We start from the raw sequence: 16,995 nt of genomic DNA, 5'->3' as shown, positions 1-16,995 counted from the left end.
TAGAAAGGAGGCCCTCAGTAGAGAGGAGGCCCCCTGTAGAGAGGAGACCCCTTTAAAGAGGAGGCCCTCTGTAGAGAGGAGACCTGCTGTAGAGAGAAGGCTCTATGTAGAGAGGAGGCCCTGTGTAGAGAGGAGGCCCTCTGTGGAAAGGAGACCGCCTGAATGCAGAAGGCCCTCTGAAGAGTGGAGACCCGCTGTAGAGAAGAGGCCCTCTGAAGAAAGGAGGCCCTCTGTAGAGAAGAGGCCCTCTGAAGAGAGGAGGCCCTTTGCAGAGATGAGGTCCTCTGGCTCTTTGAAGAGAGGAGGCCCTCTGTAAAGGAGGCCCTCTTAAAGGGAGAGACCCTCAGTAGAGAGGAAGCCCTCTGTAGAGAGGAGGCCCTGTAGCTTCTGTAGTTAAGAGGCCCTGTGAAAAGAGGAGGCCCGCAGGAGAGATCGGTGGTCCTCTGTAGAGAGGAGGCCCCCTCTGTGTTTTGACAAATGTTTTTGCAAATTTTTCGCGGCGCTTCGCGCCGCCGATTTATGTACATACGTACAGGTCAATACGAAATCTTGACTGTAATTACATAAACCAACCGTGTCAAATTGAATCAGAATTCATATGTGTGCTGTAAAGGAACTCCGGCTTGTACTGCAATGCTAAAAGGGTGGTAAAATTTGTGTTTTGGAGCTGTGTTTCGACACATTCTTTTGCAAATTTTCTCGGCGCTTCGCGCCGCCGATTTATACACCAATCAATAAGAGAGAAATAACAGTGACTGTAATAACACCAACCGTGTCAAATTGAATCGGAATTCATATGTGTACTGTGAAGGAACTCCGGCTTGTACTAGCATGCTAAAAAGGTTGTAATATTTGTGTTTTAGAGCTGTGTTTTGACAACTTTTTTTTTGCAAATTTTTGCGGCGCTTCGCGCCGCCGATTCATACACAGGTCAATAAGAGAGATCGTGACTGTATGCTACTATTTACTAATGCATTAGGCTAAAAGTGAGGTAACTATATCTACTTCTGGGTTTTTAAGTCGGTCGACCCGCCTCCCCCCCCCCCCCCCCAGTAAAAAATCCGTGGCGACGCTCCTATATAGGTGGGTTTCACTAACTAAAACTACTGAGCCGAGTGACTTACGATAAAACTTCATCTTATAAACGACGAAGATCAAATGTCATTTTTTGATCTCGACATACTCGCTCCCTACCCCCCCCCCCCCCCCGGTCGTCAGAATTCATTCACCAGACCTGGTATGTCGGCCGACTGGTGACCCCCCCCAAAACGACCCCCTAGATCCGCCCTTGAATGTATATGTAAATAATAAAACATATAAAAATATGAGGCCTCGTTCCCTTTTTTGGAATGAAAAGGCCAGCTGAAAATAGTGGTCAAAATACCTTAGTGTTGTGGCGGCGAACCGGTTTTACCACTTTTTCCTTATCCCCGGGTAGGCAAATATCAGTAGGTCAGGTTAGGTAAGGTTAGGTTATGTTCTGATAATTTTTTCCGTGTTTAATTTGCTATTCTACCCCATTTGCTCCCCCACCCAAAAACCCCGGTTCCCAACATTTCCCCTATTTTGTTTGGTATTATGACGTCATTTTCATTGAATTAAACATGCAAACATTTTTCCTTTTCGCAAATGGCAACGGTGCAACCACGTTGTTTATCCTAATCGCCGCATTCGTATAATTTCGTCGGTGTACGTTACGTGACGCGGGGTGAGATGACTGGATTTTATCAAGTTTTTGTGTGACTTTTTGCAGTTTTGGTGACATGTAAGTATCATTTCTTGATTTAGGATGTCAAATAATGGAAGATTGTCGAAAATTTCCCTTTGAAAAAGTGTGCCGGTCCTAAAGTAAATATTTACCGAAATTTCTTCCCTTTACTTGCAGGGTGGGACCAGCGTAGTCCCTATCTCTTAACACTAACGGACTCTGATGACGTCATCAAGCCCATTGACCGCGCGTTATAAAATAAAAGTCTTACATTTCAAAAACGGGTGAATATTTTTCGGTAAAATTTGGTAGATGTTCATTTTCGCTCTTTCTGATTCACGGTACACCACTTTAATGCCAATTCATTAACTTTTTTAAGGTGGGAGGGTCCCTTGAAGTTAGTCATATTTTTAACCCTGCAGCAATATTTTTTCGCAGGGTAGGTGAGAATACTGATACGTGCTTCCATTGCAACAAACTGTTAGTAAAAGGTACCTAAACCACACACAAAACTCATTTATACAGTACATGACAAAATATTGGCAAAGCCCTGTTACCTACCTAACTATGCTAAATTAAATTGATTTTCATTTTTAGACTCCTGAACCAGCTCAGGCTCCATGTTGGAACACAAAAGTGTTTTCACAAACTGAAACACCCTCTCCTTTTCCCCAAAAATATCAGCCATAAAACCTGGAACCAATTTATATCATACCTAAAACAAATAGTGAAATACATAAAAAAACATACATATCCCAAATCCCAAATATTAATTTGTTTCAAATACGAAGCACTCTGAGCAAACACGAGAAATTTGTTTCGATATTTTATTTGGTTTCATGATGTCATAAGACATAAACCAATCATCAGCAGCAAGAGACAAAGCGCTTGAAGGTGAAAACAATTGTGCTTTTAACGTTCGAGTATTTTCCAAAAAGCGAACAGTTTATCATTTTGGAGGACAGAAATTCTGGTTATTTTGTTATAATTTACGCATTTCATTACCTAAATATACATCTTATAAAAATTTACTCAAGACGTCAGATTTAGTATAAGAGGTGCCAGAAGGAAAAAGAACTTGGTGAATCAAGGATACCGAAATCAAACTAAAACACAGCAAAAGTAATGCAATTCGACACATATTTTCACAATAAATTAACACTTCAATCCTGTTTTGCTTTTATTATTCTCAAATTAAAGAGCCCAATTATTGATTTCATTGAATTCCACTACAACCATTATTTAATAATGTCCTAGCTAAGGTCTCAAATTTTTGTCTCACATATATAAGAGACTGATCCAAGGCTATATAAACTGACTGATCTTATTCTAATTTCTTTCTGATATATAGGTAAATAAAAAGTTGTTGAAATATCATCACGATTTAGAACATGTGTCTCATGTCACATGTATTTTCTACTTTCTGGACGTTTGAATTGCATTTTCCTTGAAATAGGCAAATTGGACAGTGGTTTAGCATTCGTGGCGATGTTTACATGAGGCAATATGGCTATTTCAATTCAATGACCGTGTGCGGCGGTTTGGTGTTTCTGCCAAGTTTCTGCCCAGTTTCTGCCTTTCTTTGCATTGATTTATTGATGTGCCTACTCAGTTGTAGGTACGGTTATGTTCCATGTGATCCAAATTCCTATGTCATTACAAGAAAGTAATGACTAGTGGTGTATATATTGGTTGAGGGAACATGCATTTCTCAGATTTCTGTTTCTTTTGCAGCCTTGAAAAGCATAATTTTTAGCAGATGTAATCTCAAATTGAGCTCTATTGCTATCATTCTGGAATTTGCATGCATTTTGAATGATTTTGTATTTCGTATGCCCTTGGCCGTCATTGGATGAATGCAAAGATAATCATATAGGTATGCTCAGCTCAGACCGCTCAGACTGAGACATGTGCGCAGATCCCACACAACATAACACAAAAATCGAGATGGCCACTAGATTAATGATCTTCAATCATGGAATTATAATAGAAGACATTGCTTATTAAAGCCTACAAATGAACCAATGTTTGTGGATTCATTCAGAGTTGGCAGTTCTGAGAAAGTCCCTCTAGATCCATTTTGGATCCATGATCTGAGATGGATCTTCAGGAATTTTCTCAGAACTGTCAAGCCTGAAGAAATGCAAGAACATTAGGTCATTTGGAGGCCTTCATAAGCAAAGTTTTCAACAAAAATCCTACGCAGGGATCACTAATCTCAGTCTTCTTGATTGTCGTGTTTGGTCTTCTTCTGGGATCCGTGCACATGTCTGGGTATGCCTGTGACAGCCTATAAAATATTTAGATACATCAACCCTTCTTATGGTGCATGTGTCTTTCTACCAGGTCCAAGCTTATGTCAGTTTCAAACAATTTCATGCTGAGTGCATAGACTCTGGAGCTGACCTGCTGAGAGCTGCAGGCATCAAGACAGAGTGTTTTCATTGGATCTGCTAATTTGAACCACCTACCTCATCATGTCAGCTCAAGGTAAGGATACCACACACTTTGTGTGAGGCAAGACTATTAGTTTCTTCAGTGGGAAAAGTATAAGATCATAAAAGCAGATTAAGTCCATGTGTAGTAGGTATGTGTTTTTGTTGTGTGATATGATCTATTAGTGATTCCTGCTGGGATGCAGGTATACTCCCATTCATTATTGCTGCTTGCTTTATGGCTATTTATGACAGACAGAATGCTTTGTTATCAGCTATTGCCATGTCGAGTTGACAACATTAGCTCTACATCTGCAAGTCTTTGCAAATCTTTGACCTTACTTACCATGCTTCTTTTAGCTCTGCAATTGGTTTCCCACACATTCATCAATTGTTGGCATTCTCCAATCAATTTGTGATATGCTGAATCACCCCATTCTTATCATTTTGATGACTTTTAACTGAAGCATTGTGTTTGTGTCTTGTCAGCCTGTGTAATGGGTCGAGTGTTGTAAGAAGGCCTTTCACCATTTTGGACTAAGCCCGATCGGATCGGAGATAACCTGAGATGCAGGTCGACCAAAGCGGAGACGGGTCGATGGGATCAGAGACACGAGTTGACCGGGGTGGAGACACGAGTTGACCGAGGCGGAGACATCGGGTCGGCCGGAACGGAGACAGGGTCAACTGGAATGGAGACGAAGGACGACTGGAACGGTCAACGGATACACGGGTTAAAAGCAAAAAACGGGAACGGAGACACGGGTCGGGAGCAAGAGACGGGAGCGGAGACACGAGTCGACCGGAGCGGAAACACGGAACGACGGGATCGGAGAAAGGGACGACTGGAGTGGAGACAAGTGTCGACCAAACTGGAGACACTTAGTGAACCAAGCTTTAGACATCGGCCCACGGGTGCCGAAATTAACTTAGAATGCCTAATGTTGGTTATAACCGGATAGGTGCGGTAGTCTGATTACATATTTTGCTCATAATTTGCTGTGTGAGGGGTCGTTTGATATTCGTCTACGTTCTACACGACGGTATGGTGGTACGGTTGACTGTACGGAATACGGACTCTGTTTCATTGCTACTGCCGATGTTCAATGTCTAATTACGGAGCGAGCGAAGCGAGCGGAGTCTTACGTAGAAAAACGGATATTTCTGAGTATGAGCGGCCGGCCGGCCGGCCGTGGTCACGATTCTGCGACGCTTATATCTCAGCAACCACTGGACCGATTTACATGCGGTAATTTTTGTAGGGTAGCTGCATTCCTTCTACCAAGTATTGGACTATTCCCGATGGATGTGGGTGACCCCTTATGCACGTGCCACGTGCAAAACGAAGAGGTGTCACTTTTGTAATTGTTGCAATATCTCGGTAACTACTTGGCCGATTGCGCTGAAAGCTGGCATGTAGGTAGGCACCCACTAGGCAATGTATATCCATGTGCCAGAGTTGGGGTGCTGCTGCACGTGCGCACGTGTAGGGGTCGATTCCAGATCTCGAGAATGGCTGGACCGATGGCGCTCAAATTTGGCACATGGTTAGGGACCGGTTAGTAGGGTGCCGTGCACAAGTCAGTTGGGACCCATTTTGCACGTGCGCACGTTCAGGGTGCCGCTTCCAGATCTCGAGAACGGCTGGGCCGATTGTGCTCAAATTTGGCACATCGCTAGAGACCGGTTAGTAGGGGGCCGTGCACAAGTCAGCGGGAGGTACCCCCTCGAAATTTTGCACGTGCAAGGCTCACCCTCTCGCTCGCTCCGTTAGTCGCCCCAAAAGGCGTTATACTGGTTTGATAACGATCCCTTTGATGTCCCAAAGGTTATGCTGACTCGTTATGTTTGCTTGCCCGGAGTCTCACCGGTAGCTTTCTTTATTTGATTAGGCATCGAATGTGGCATTTCTCATGCGAACACACCGCATGTTTTCCTTTTTCTTGCCGAACAGGACGATACTCTGTGGATGATTAGTCTACCGACGGTCTCGGGAACGTCTCGCGCCGACTGACTGCCGAGCTCGCCGGGACGGTGGTTTCACCTCTGTCGCTGCCGGGTCTCGCTCGACCTGTGACTCATTTGGAGGCTGTTTTGCCTGCCGTTACCTTGGGCCTTTTCCGCGATGTTTCCAGTGATGCCTTTTTCCGCGACTTTTCCCGCGATATGGACGGATCAGCTCCTCCCCGCCCCCGGTGCCCATCCCTCCCGATCCCGTCCTTGATGTCTGTCCTCATTATGTGCTCTATTGTGATCGTCTCTGATCCCCTCAGCCCGGAATGAGCCGCTTTTCAGTGACATTCCGAGGTATCCGCCCGGTCCGGGCCGGCACCTTGTTGACTCAGTTTGCGGTGGTCGCCGCCAGGGGCGCTGAGGTAGGCGACTGGCCTCGCCGATCAGTTGGTGGTCGCTCGCCGCTCGGCCTGGGGCGGGGTAGGCGCGTCGGTCGCCGGCCGCTCGCCGCCGTCAGTCGCGTGCGTGGCCGCGCGGTGAGTTGCGGGTCGCTGTTGTGTCGCTGCCGGCGAACCCTGCGCGGAGGATCGTCCACAAAGCTCAGACTCCCGGAGCCGGTCTGTCACCGAGCGCCGTAACGGTTCCGCGGAGACCGGCACCGTCGGGTTTCCTCAGGTGGGTGCACTATCGCACGCGGCGACGTAAAAACGTCGGTCGGCGTGGTCTGACGTCAGCTGCGATCGCGGCCCGATCTGCTGGCGGCCACGGCCGATAAATCACTCCAATGACCGGCTTAGCGTGGGCACTGGAACCGAGTGGTGATGGCCGCTTGTCACCGCCGCTGCAGAGCGCAGTTTTGTAATGCTTATCGACCCGGACAGGCATCATACATGGAAGGTCGCCCAGCGCCGCCGGTGGTCGGTGTCATGAGCTCGCCGTAGTTGCTTGAATGTGGGCTTGCTGGTCAGTGGTTACATGTGCAGGACAGCTGCACCCGTGCTTCTAAGCGTATTGACTGGTTTGTTTTAGGCTTGTGAATGAAGGAAAGATTATGGTAATTGTCGGTAATCCGCGCAACTATGAGGCTGGCGATGGTAGCTCGCTGCATATCTTTGTCGCAGTCGCACGTTCTGCCAACTTTGAGGCAATGGGGCGGGTAGGTACGGATTACGGAGCCAAAGTTTCGCCGACATTGATGGATTAGGATGTGTTGGTTGGAACGCTGGAAAAGGTGTAAGTTCGTATCCTGATTATAAGCCATGGCGAAACATGTCGTTTTACGCTTATTGATGTCTCTTTCGTTTGACAACCGATCATTTCACTCAAAAAGTTGTCTGCCTATAAAAGCTACAGCAAAGCTCGCTAACCCAGCGGGCATGCCTCGGACCGGGCTCCGGGCTCGCTCTATCCTCTCCGTGTTTCCCTTCCCTGTTTTTATCCTGTGCCCCGCATGCCGTGCTGTGCGTGTGCGTGTCACTTGCTATTCAAGTCGGCCTTGTATCCTTGGGTGTGCGTGCCGCCCTTTCCCCTCCTCGCCCAAGCCTTGTTATGTGTCCACAGTGTGTGTTTTTCTAGTTGTCGCCTCCTTCTCATCCAAGCTAGATATGGGCCGTTGGGGCGTGATTGAGTAGAGTACATATCTCTCCCCATGCACGCAGTGTAGTGTGTTTGTGATACTCCTCCAGCCCCGCCCTCGCCCCTCCCCTCATCAGCAGGTGCGTGCAGCCTCTCCCCCTCCCCGTCCCCTGGACATTCCCCTGTCCCCATAGGAAGCCGACCGCAGAGAGCTAAGTAATAACTCAGCACACGCCAGCACTGAATGCCATGTCGCCGCTGCTCCCTGGAGCTGTCAGCTGACAGCCCGACACCGCCGTCTCGGGTCGTGACAGCTCTGTCGGCCGCGGTGACGGGTGTGGCAGGTGCAGTGACAGGTATCGTGTCATGCAGCAGCGACCGTCATAGAAAGCTATTCAACCGTCCGGCGATCGGAGCCGTCCTAGCGAGTGTCTGAAGCTGTCTTCTGAGAGAGCCGATCGTTCAGTAGCTTGTTATAGTCGTTACCTGCATAAGCTAGTTCTCAGAGATGCCGATCAATTGTTCAATGTTCATTGTTACGCTGAGTCGACAGGCAGCGTCGGTTGTGACTGCACTGATTGGATTTCACATGTATTTGTTCAACTTATGTTCCATATATTTAGATTGAAATTAAATATTTGATCTGATAGGAAGACATCAGGAAGTTAAATGTATTACGTTATTATTTTCCAGGACGACTGCCAGTTAATCAAAGCAAATGGGAAGCTTCTTGCTGCTGACATTCGCTGTATTAGTCATTCTAAGCTCGTCGCTGTGATACACAGTCTACCGACCAATCTATGCCTCGACGTTGTTTGTAGCGGCTCCCTCAGCCGTGCAGTCGGCCCTAATATTGGCGCCGTTCTCCATCGCCGCCGCTGGCTCGATCGGGTCGTCCCTTTGATGTTCGCGGGCGTCTTTGATCAGGGCGGCTCCGCTGGCTGCGTATCCAGCACGCGCTGCCTCCCTGCGGACCGCCAGTATCGGCAGGCGCCGCAGTCGGGCTCCCTGGTGACCGGAGTCTCTGATTGCCTCGCGCCTGCCTGGTGCCTGGTGCGCAGTGCACTGGATCAGCGCGAGCCGGGTGTTTCTCCGGAGAGACTCGCGGTGACCCCGGCGCCGGCGTGAGTGACATGATGCTAAGTAGAGGCGGACATTGTCACAGCGAGGTCGGCATCGATGATGAGACGTTTACAAAGTCAGATGAGCGCGCCGGGCCGACCGAGCTGCGCTCTGACGCTCTCTAAATGGCTCCGCGTGCTGCGGCAACAGGTCACTGAGCGGAGTCGTCGGCTGGGACGGCGGAGAGCGGCGGCGGCGCCGGCCGGAATGTCCGTCTGGGGACGGTCGGCGGTTGACAGTCGGGCACGCGTGTTGCGCCAGGCGCCGGGTATTGTTCGAGAGGCGAGCCGAGGTCTCATGAAGCTAACTATTGTGTCGGCGGGGGCTCGATGAGGCGACTCGCACATGGTATCGGGTCGGTCGTATTTGACCCAGCACTGGTGAGGTCCGTGGTTTCACTGCTACGGTATGAGCCGACACCCGTGTGCAAGTTCCATTGCAATTTGCAAGTTCCATCGTTCCGGTCCGAGTGGGCACAATCATGACTGTGGTCGCAGCTGGATGTGATTGGATGGCTCCGCGCCGCCACCGCCTGGCTAACTCTGCAGTGATGAACGGCGCTGGGCTGTCAGAGCCCGTCGGACACCTCACGTCGGCCCAGCGCCCGCACTATTTACAGCCGACGGCGGCACGGCCCGACATTGGGTTATTACATTCACACTATGAACCGGGCGGCGATATTGGCTCCCCGGGCCAGAGGTGTACCGGTGACGTGGCGGCCCAAATGAGCCGGCCGTTCGTGACAGGTGTCGTGCCGGGTGGCCGTGGTCGTGCGCCGTGCTCGGTGCTGCACTAATTATACCGGTCCGGTCCCGCAGGGAACCATCGACCGGTGGACACACTGAAACGGTCACATTTGTTCAACACCAACCACAGCTTTCTGCTTTCCGTTTGCAGGAAATCTGTGTCGCATAAATAACAGGATAATAATCGCACCCAAGGACGGTTTTATGCCGCTCAAGGCGTCGTCCTCGTCTGGCTTCATGCTTAAATGAAGTCTCGTTTTTATTGGACGACAAAATGCTGCCTGGCCGGCCCGGAAAACCCGTTCGTGTCTGATTAATTAACGAACGACCGTCATGGTGTTTCATGTCTCCATGAACAAAACGGTACGAGGCGGCGGCCGCTGATGCCGAGCTGATAGGAGGCGACGCGGCCACGTAGCACGTGCCTCGGCTCTGCCCTGACCGCTGTCGGGTCACGTTACGAGGCGAGACGTGTCGGACGTCGGGTCACGTCACTGGGCCGGGCCTGTCGGATGTCGGCGGACGTGGCCGGTCAGACGCCGGCCGTACGCCGGGACCTTGGGTCGATTCGACGGGCGACGACACGACTGCACGGCCGGCTAATCCCACCAAATGTAGACCGGGCCGCGACCGGCCGTCTCTGGACACCGTTAGCGCTGACTCGCGACGTTTGATGGGGTCGAACTGTTTTGTGGCGTGGAAACCGTGCCTCGGTTCCGACGGGCGCAATTGAGCTTCAACATTTTGCCACATTGCCTCTTCTGTTTTGTTTTGATCCGGGTATTATCTTCCCCGTTTCTTTCCCCTTTGTCTTTCCGATTGGCTGACGATCGCACGACGAACACATAGCGTGATCTCCTATCCCTCCTGATCGCTCTCATTTGTCAGTGTGATCCCTAATCAGTGGCCCGGTCTGTTGACCTCATACGACCCCGTTCATTCTGACCCTTGCCGTTCTGGCACGTCCCTGCTCTTTCTAGCTCTTTCAGTAGGTCTACAACTGCTTGGGCTTACATCCACCGCAATCCACAGCTGGCTCTGTGAGCCAGGGTACTGCTCTGTTACGTGCGTATGTTCTGACCGCGCACTCGGCAGCCCGGCCGTCGCCGCGCGGTCGCTCGGCGGCGGCTCGCGGCCGGCTCGGCCCGTGCGTTCACCCCTCGTCCGCCAGCGTCTGGTCGGCCGGGCCGGCGGACCGCCCGGCGCGTCAGGCCGGCCCAAACGCCCGGCCCGCGGCGGCCAGGTATGTCACAGTGGGAGTCGGCCTGAGAGGTGGGCTCGAGTCGAGAGCTCAGAGTCAATGGCCGGGCCGGGACATCCGTCTGGCGGATGACAGTGGAGTTTCCTCGTCTTTCTTCCAAATGGTAGTGGTCGGGTGCCGACGCTGCCTCGTGAAAACGAATCTCGCCAGGTCTACAAAGTCGTCCGTTTTCTGCCATGTTTCCCCCGTCCTCGGCTGGCTCACTCAGTCTTCTCTCTCCCAAACTGCCCACGGCTAGGATGACTGTCGCTCAAATCTCTGGCAATCTCGCTGGTTGGACTGCGTGCCGTACCTCCCCCCCCCCCCCGCCTTCTCGCGGTCGGACCAGCCCGGCAGTCGGGCTGGGCCGGTCATACATTCCAGCGGCGGCCCGGTGGCGGCCTCAAAGACGTCCGTCCCGGCCTCCGGGCTGCCCCGTCCCACCCGCCGGCCACGACAGGCACATCGCGGTCCCACGGCAAAGGCAGCGACGCTGACCGCGACGTGAAGAGTGGTCGCTGTGACCGGGAAGGTATGCGTACTGGCGGAACTGCCGGACACCGTGAGACTGATGGGGCGATACTTTCCCTGTCGGTTGATTTAGCCATTCTCTCTGGGTGCATTCGTGTGAATGTTTGTGGTTTTACCTCGTCTCACGGTCTGCTAGCTTGCTTCTGGCTTGTTCCGCTTGCGTTTCTTGTTGATGTTCGTCTCATTATCCTGGTCCCATTGCTATATGGAATCATAGCCAAAGCATTGAACACTGATGCCTAGAAGCAGATCGTTACGATCACCCGTCGCTCCCTTGTAAGATGCACTCGATGCATCTTCTCCCTCGATTGGCCTATTCATTCCCCCGCTCCCCTGCGTATGTACTGCGCGGCGGGTCTGGTCTGTGCTCGTCTGCCGGACGGTTTTTCTGTGCGGTGTTTTTCCCGAGTGTCGGTCTGTCTGGCTGCCGATCGGCCGTCGGGGAGGAGCCGCAGTTCATTCAGAGCCGGTGAGCGGCGCCGCTGCCTCCCCTCCCTCCGAGCAGTGTGGCCGCGGTGCTCCATCTTTCGTCCAATCTCCGCGCGCCGAGTGGAATGCACCGCTCGCCGCCGCCCGCTGCGGTCGGGCAGAAATACGGCGCGGCGGTCGGCCGCAGTACCGCTGCCGGTGGACTGGCAGTCGCTGTCAGCGATATCTCAGTTACCGCAGACTCCTGTGGGAACCGCCTTTGGCAAACCGAGGTATACCCGTGCTACCGGCGCTCAACCGGGTACCGCACCGTCTGTCAGCTCCGCCAACATTCCATTTTACGACAGTATCGGTCACGCGCAATTTCCGTCATTTCCGTTTACCCAGATGTTCATACCTTTACCACATGACTGCGTTTGTCCCTCTCAATTGAACGAACACTCACCCCACCTGTTAGCGGAGAGTAGAGAGTAAGTTAGGATGACTGCGGTCAGCCGCTGAGAGGGGAGCATCCCGCACCACCGGCTGCTGACCTCAGCCTGTGAACGGCGCGTGCCGGCGGTTAGCCGTCAGCGCCCGGGGATGGGGCGTGGCCGGGCTCCGTCCAACGGCCGCTACACGGCTGTCTCAAAGTGTCAGTCTGTGGACTACTGTCGTATGATGGTGGAATGGCGACAGTCACTGCCGCTGGTGTCTGGAGCTAGTTGAGCTGGGTTGAGCGTGTCGGTGATCTTGGCTGGCGTGTTGCGAGACTGACGTGCGTCTCCAGTCGTCTGACGGCAGCTGATGTGACGTGAGGTGATGTGATGAGACGGCACGACCGGTCTGATGGCGATAGGTAGCGGCGGGCGGTGGGATTAGAAACGGTGGCTGGACAGGCGTGTCGTAGACCGGTCCTTTGTGGGCTCAGTGCGTTCGCTGTTATGCCTGAAATTTGTTCTTTGTTCACCGGTTAAGTCGACTAACCGTTCTGGTAGTCGGCTTGGTCCTCCAGCTAAGACTGATTGCCGTTCTCTCAGCCAGCCTGTCCTCTGTCCTCGGTCTCAGGTTGCCCGACCGATCACGGCAGTGACGCGGGGTGCGCCGCAGCCCGGTCCGCCGCCGCCGCCCGTGGTATCGCGCCGCCCATCGGCTGCCACCGCTCGTTAGCTGCTCCGAGCTGCCGTCGGCCTGCCAGACGGACAGAGGTCGGACGCTGGGCGAGATCTGCCCTGCAACCGTCAGCTCAGACTCAGTCGCACCGCGACAACGCCCATCGTCCTGCTCCAGAGCGCCAGACCGCTATAATGCCAGCGTGGATACCAGCGTGGATTCCATGTGGATAGACCGCCCGGCCTGCCAGTGCGGTTTATAGCTTGACTGACAAAACAGAGCGTCTGAGAGCTCCCGTCCTAGTGCGCTGTGCATAAACTCACGTACCGATGTTGGGAAGCCTGGCTCCCGGCGAGTGCCGTGGTTGTTCGGTGGCTGTCCGGACGACCGGAGACCGCCGCTGCCGACCGGCCACCGAGCGGCAGCCGGTGTTTTTGCCGATCCGGGCGACCTGGATGCGCTATGCGTGGCACGCGGACGGCCATGGGCCGCGGGACAGACGGTCGGACCGACTGCTGGCGGCACATGGACGGACAGCGGGCATTGGTGGGAGCAAGGCACACGAGATAGTTGAACAAGTCGGGAGCCTGGCAAGAGAGTAGGGATCTCAAGTTGAGCAAGGTAGCGAGTCTCCATTCATGTCGGCTCCGCACTCAACTCTCCGAACTAAAGCTGATTCTTCGTAAACGCCATAGAGCCTTGCTGTGGATGTGACAATCTCCAAGTTTAGAGAATTGAAGAAGCTACCTTCATGAAGTTACCTTCAAGAAGTCTCATTTCCACCTCCAAGCCACCGTCAGCGGAATAGCTGCCCCACATTAACCCCGTCGGTCCACCTGTTGCTGCATTAGCCTCTATCCGGGCTGAGCTGAAATCGGCCGTCGTGTTTTGTGTCCATTCTAGGAGAGTGGTGGTGGCACGAGGTCAGAGTGGCGCCCCCGGACCACCGCCAGCGCGCGGCACCGCGCGTGTTTGGCTTGTAGATGGACCTCTCTGCAGAACAAACAACTGTAATTTGGACGGCTTTGAACGGCTGGGGCAGATTACCTATGCCCCATTGTTTTCTAGCAGAAGCCATTTCGTTATTTGTCGTCAGTTTAGAGTGATTTCCTTGGCTTTGTCAGTGGTGGATGGAGCGATGGGTGAAACGTGACTGGCTCTTCTGTCGGTCAATGCTCTGTCCGATCGGTATATACGGTGGCTGATACGGATCTAAAACGGAGCCTGGCGCAGAGCACCTCTAGACGCCGGTTTTCTTGTTTCATTGGGGGTTGAGAGCGACCCGCGGAAAATGCAGCGAACAGATGTGGAATTTTCTTGTCATTTGTTGCCTTCTTATCACTTATGTGTGTGTTTTCTTTTTTTTACTGATTAGCGCCATCCTCGATTTTTAGACACAAGGTAGTGTCGATTTTTTCCTCCAAGACGAGCAGGTTTGGCCACCATTTGGTATCGCCCTTCTCCATCTTTCTTCCGTAATCGGGGATATAAAGCCGATAATGACAATCGCTGCTAATGTGCACCATTATGGGCTCCTGATGGCTGCGGGCACAGGCGTGTCATTGAAAATCGATCGGTAATGGCCCATCATTATTTGTGTAAACGACCGCCGGAGTAGCGTTCGGTGTCTTAGCTCGGTGACGATGCATCAGCCACTGGTTTTCTGGTCAGCACAGGCAGTGTCCCAGAATTATATTTTGGTTTGGGTGTCGGAGGGGTAAATTATTCAGTTACCAGGGAGATGAGAGTGGAAAATTGCCGGTCAGGGAAAGCTAAAAACAGGTGGGAGTGGGAAGAATGAAGTGAAAACGGATTGATAGCGTGCATCACCACACACATGTGGTAGAATGTAGCTTGTATTACATGTATCGATATGATATTTACGACCATGCACGCAGATACTCCTCGTTTTTTGAGGTTGGGAGTGGAATATCGCTCTCGAAGATTTGAAATGAGAGTGGAAAATTGCCATCATTTGGCTGTTGTTTCCCACCCAAATCGACAAATTTTAGGACACTGAGCACAGGTAAAGCGCCTCTGGGATATGACAACTGATTGACCGTAATCGCCAGGAGCTTTTTTTTTCTCGCTATCATTTGTAACGATAGTGTCCCTTGTTTTTGTGGGGCATGCATGAAGCCAAAAAGCTTTGTAGTAATATAGCATCGGCAGTCAAAGTTACCTACTACGTTAGCATTTTTTTTTTCAACACTGAGGATGTCCGTGTGTCCGTAGTCGTACGTGCACGAGCTCATGTCTCGGTGTTTGCTTGCGTTCGGCCGTTGCTCACTCTCCGGTGATATCTCCGGTGATATCCCGGTCTCTGTCCATGTCCGGGTGATGTCCGGCTGATGCCTCGGTATCCCTCTTCTGCCACACCTGACAGTACCAGCAGTGATCGCTGGCTGTCCATCCCGCCAACCCTTCCTCCTCCATGCCGCCGTCCCCCGCCGAGACGACCATCCCCCACCGCCCAGTACCGTTGGTGATCGCTCGCTGTCCGTCCATCCCTCCAGCCCTCCACCATGCCACCGTCCCCCGCCGAGATGACCATCCCCCACCGGCCCGACGGCCATCGTGGTAATCGAGCCGGGCCCATCTGACCACTGAATCATACTCTGCGGCGACGGGCCGGCCGCTCACACATACGGAGCGCCGGCGCTTTACGGCCGGCCGCCAATGCTATATGCATATAAAATATACTTGCGCGTCATGCTCATGGGCACAGGCGAGTAATATAATACGGAGAGCGGGCCGTTGGTGCGGATTACCGACCCGCGCGGCTGTGCAGTATTTCCCGGCCGGGCGCTGACGTTGTTTGTTATTGGGATGTTCATCAGGCGGTGGGATTGTGAACGGTGGGCAGGCATGACTTCGGTGTCTCCGACTCTGGATGGACGCTTGCTGCTGCACAGTAGATGGCTGTGCTGTCGCTGGTCACCCTGACAGTTTTGTCACATTTATAATCACAGCCAACGAGCAAACGATTACGCTATCACTTTGTAACGGACAAACGCTTGATCTACGACTGAGGTACTCGGCACATACAGTAAATCTACAACCACCCGTCTCCAGCATTAAATCTACGACCGGACTTGAAGAAACTAAATCTCAGCTCGCCCCTGTACAAACACTAACGCTGATCTGTGTGTGACGTTAACACGGCATCTGAATGCAGCTCCGGAGCCGCGGCTGGTCCCGCCGACCGGCCGTCAGCTCAGGTCATCAGCGTCATATGCACCTGACGACCGACCTGACGGCCCTCCTCGCCAGCCGGCCGGCCCGCTCACTAATCGCAATCAGATAGGTTTCAGTCGCCGCCCGGGCACGCCGCAAACTGTCGCTGCTCAATGGCACAAATGAGCTTACGATAGGGGCGTTGCCTGCCGCGATCGCTCCCCACTCTCTCCTCCTTAGCTCTGTCTCTCCCTGGCTCTGTCCGCTGCGGTGTGTCCCGTCCCGGCGGCGACCCCGGCCGTCCGTCGCGCCGGCCGACTCGACCCGTGTCGTCCGTCGCCGGCCGACCATTCACCTGTCGCGGCGACGACGCCCGGCCCGGCCGCCGCCTTTGGTTTATGAAGCCGTTGGCTGCACGGCGGCGTCTCGGCGCGAGATGAGCTCGCCGATAGCTTCTGGTCCCCGCCGCCGCCGCCGCCGCCGCCGCGGGGATGCTGGTGACTTATGCTCGGCAGACTGCTGGGCCCGGATCTCCTATATGCTATTCTGGGATTGATATCCCGCTGTGTGATTGGACTCCGGATGCCGTTTTTCCGCGAGGTATGCACGATTGGTCTGTAGACCAGCATGTGGGCTCAGACTGCTCATAGCTATCCAATGATCCAATATGAGCCGTCTATTCAAGGCTTTCCTTTGTTGTATCAACAATATCGAGGCTGGATAGGCCCCTGGATCCCACCATTGGCCATTTATTTGTCACCGTGCCGGCCTGGCGTGGCCGATCTGTCTCATCCCGGCGGCTTATTTAGCCGACGGAGACCGCTCGGCTGTCACCCGCAGCCCGCCATCCGTGGAAATGTCCCATCGACGGCGCTAAGCCCGGGCCCGCCGGAAATAACACGGGCGGCGCGGATGGCTGCGGCGACTCGTCGGTACCGCGTGCTGCGGCTGTCACCCACCAGCCTGGCTGCCGTGCAGAGAAGACGG

At 52.9% G+C, this 16,995-nt stretch overlaps 1 protein-coding gene across 7 annotated transcripts in view; it reads left to right on the top strand.

The window, feature by feature from the left end:
• Nucleotides 1-16,995, top strand: part of LOC122385878 (protein O-mannosyl-transferase Tmtc3-like) — a 60,083-nt gene that overhangs the window by 1,619 nt on the left and 41,469 nt on the right. For 2 of the 7 annotated variants that reach the window (XM_043374484.1, XM_043374486.1), the window contains exon 2: nucleotides 4,055-4,198. In XM_043374484.1, the coding sequence (XP_043230419.1) occupies nucleotides 4,186-4,198 (13 nt within the window). In that variant the 5' untranslated portion in view covers nucleotides 4,055-4,185. Of the gene's footprint in view, nucleotides 1-1,632; nucleotides 1,766-3,248; nucleotides 3,327-4,054; nucleotides 4,199-6,503; nucleotides 6,772-16,995 lie in introns of those variants that run through there. The other 5 variants (XM_043374480.1, XM_043374481.1, XM_043374482.1 and 2 more) reach the window with 5 other exon arrangements.

The sequence above is a fragment of the Amphibalanus amphitrite genome, unplaced genomic scaffold (genome assembly GCF_019059575.1).
Source record: "Amphibalanus amphitrite isolate SeventyFive unplaced genomic scaffold, NRLGWU_Aamphi_draft 000234F_arrow, whole genome shotgun sequence".
In the NCBI taxonomy this organism is placed as follows: Eukaryota; Metazoa; Arthropoda; class Thecostraca; order Balanomorpha; family Balanidae; genus Amphibalanus; species Amphibalanus amphitrite.
This window is presented reverse-complemented; position numbering and strand designations above follow the sequence as displayed.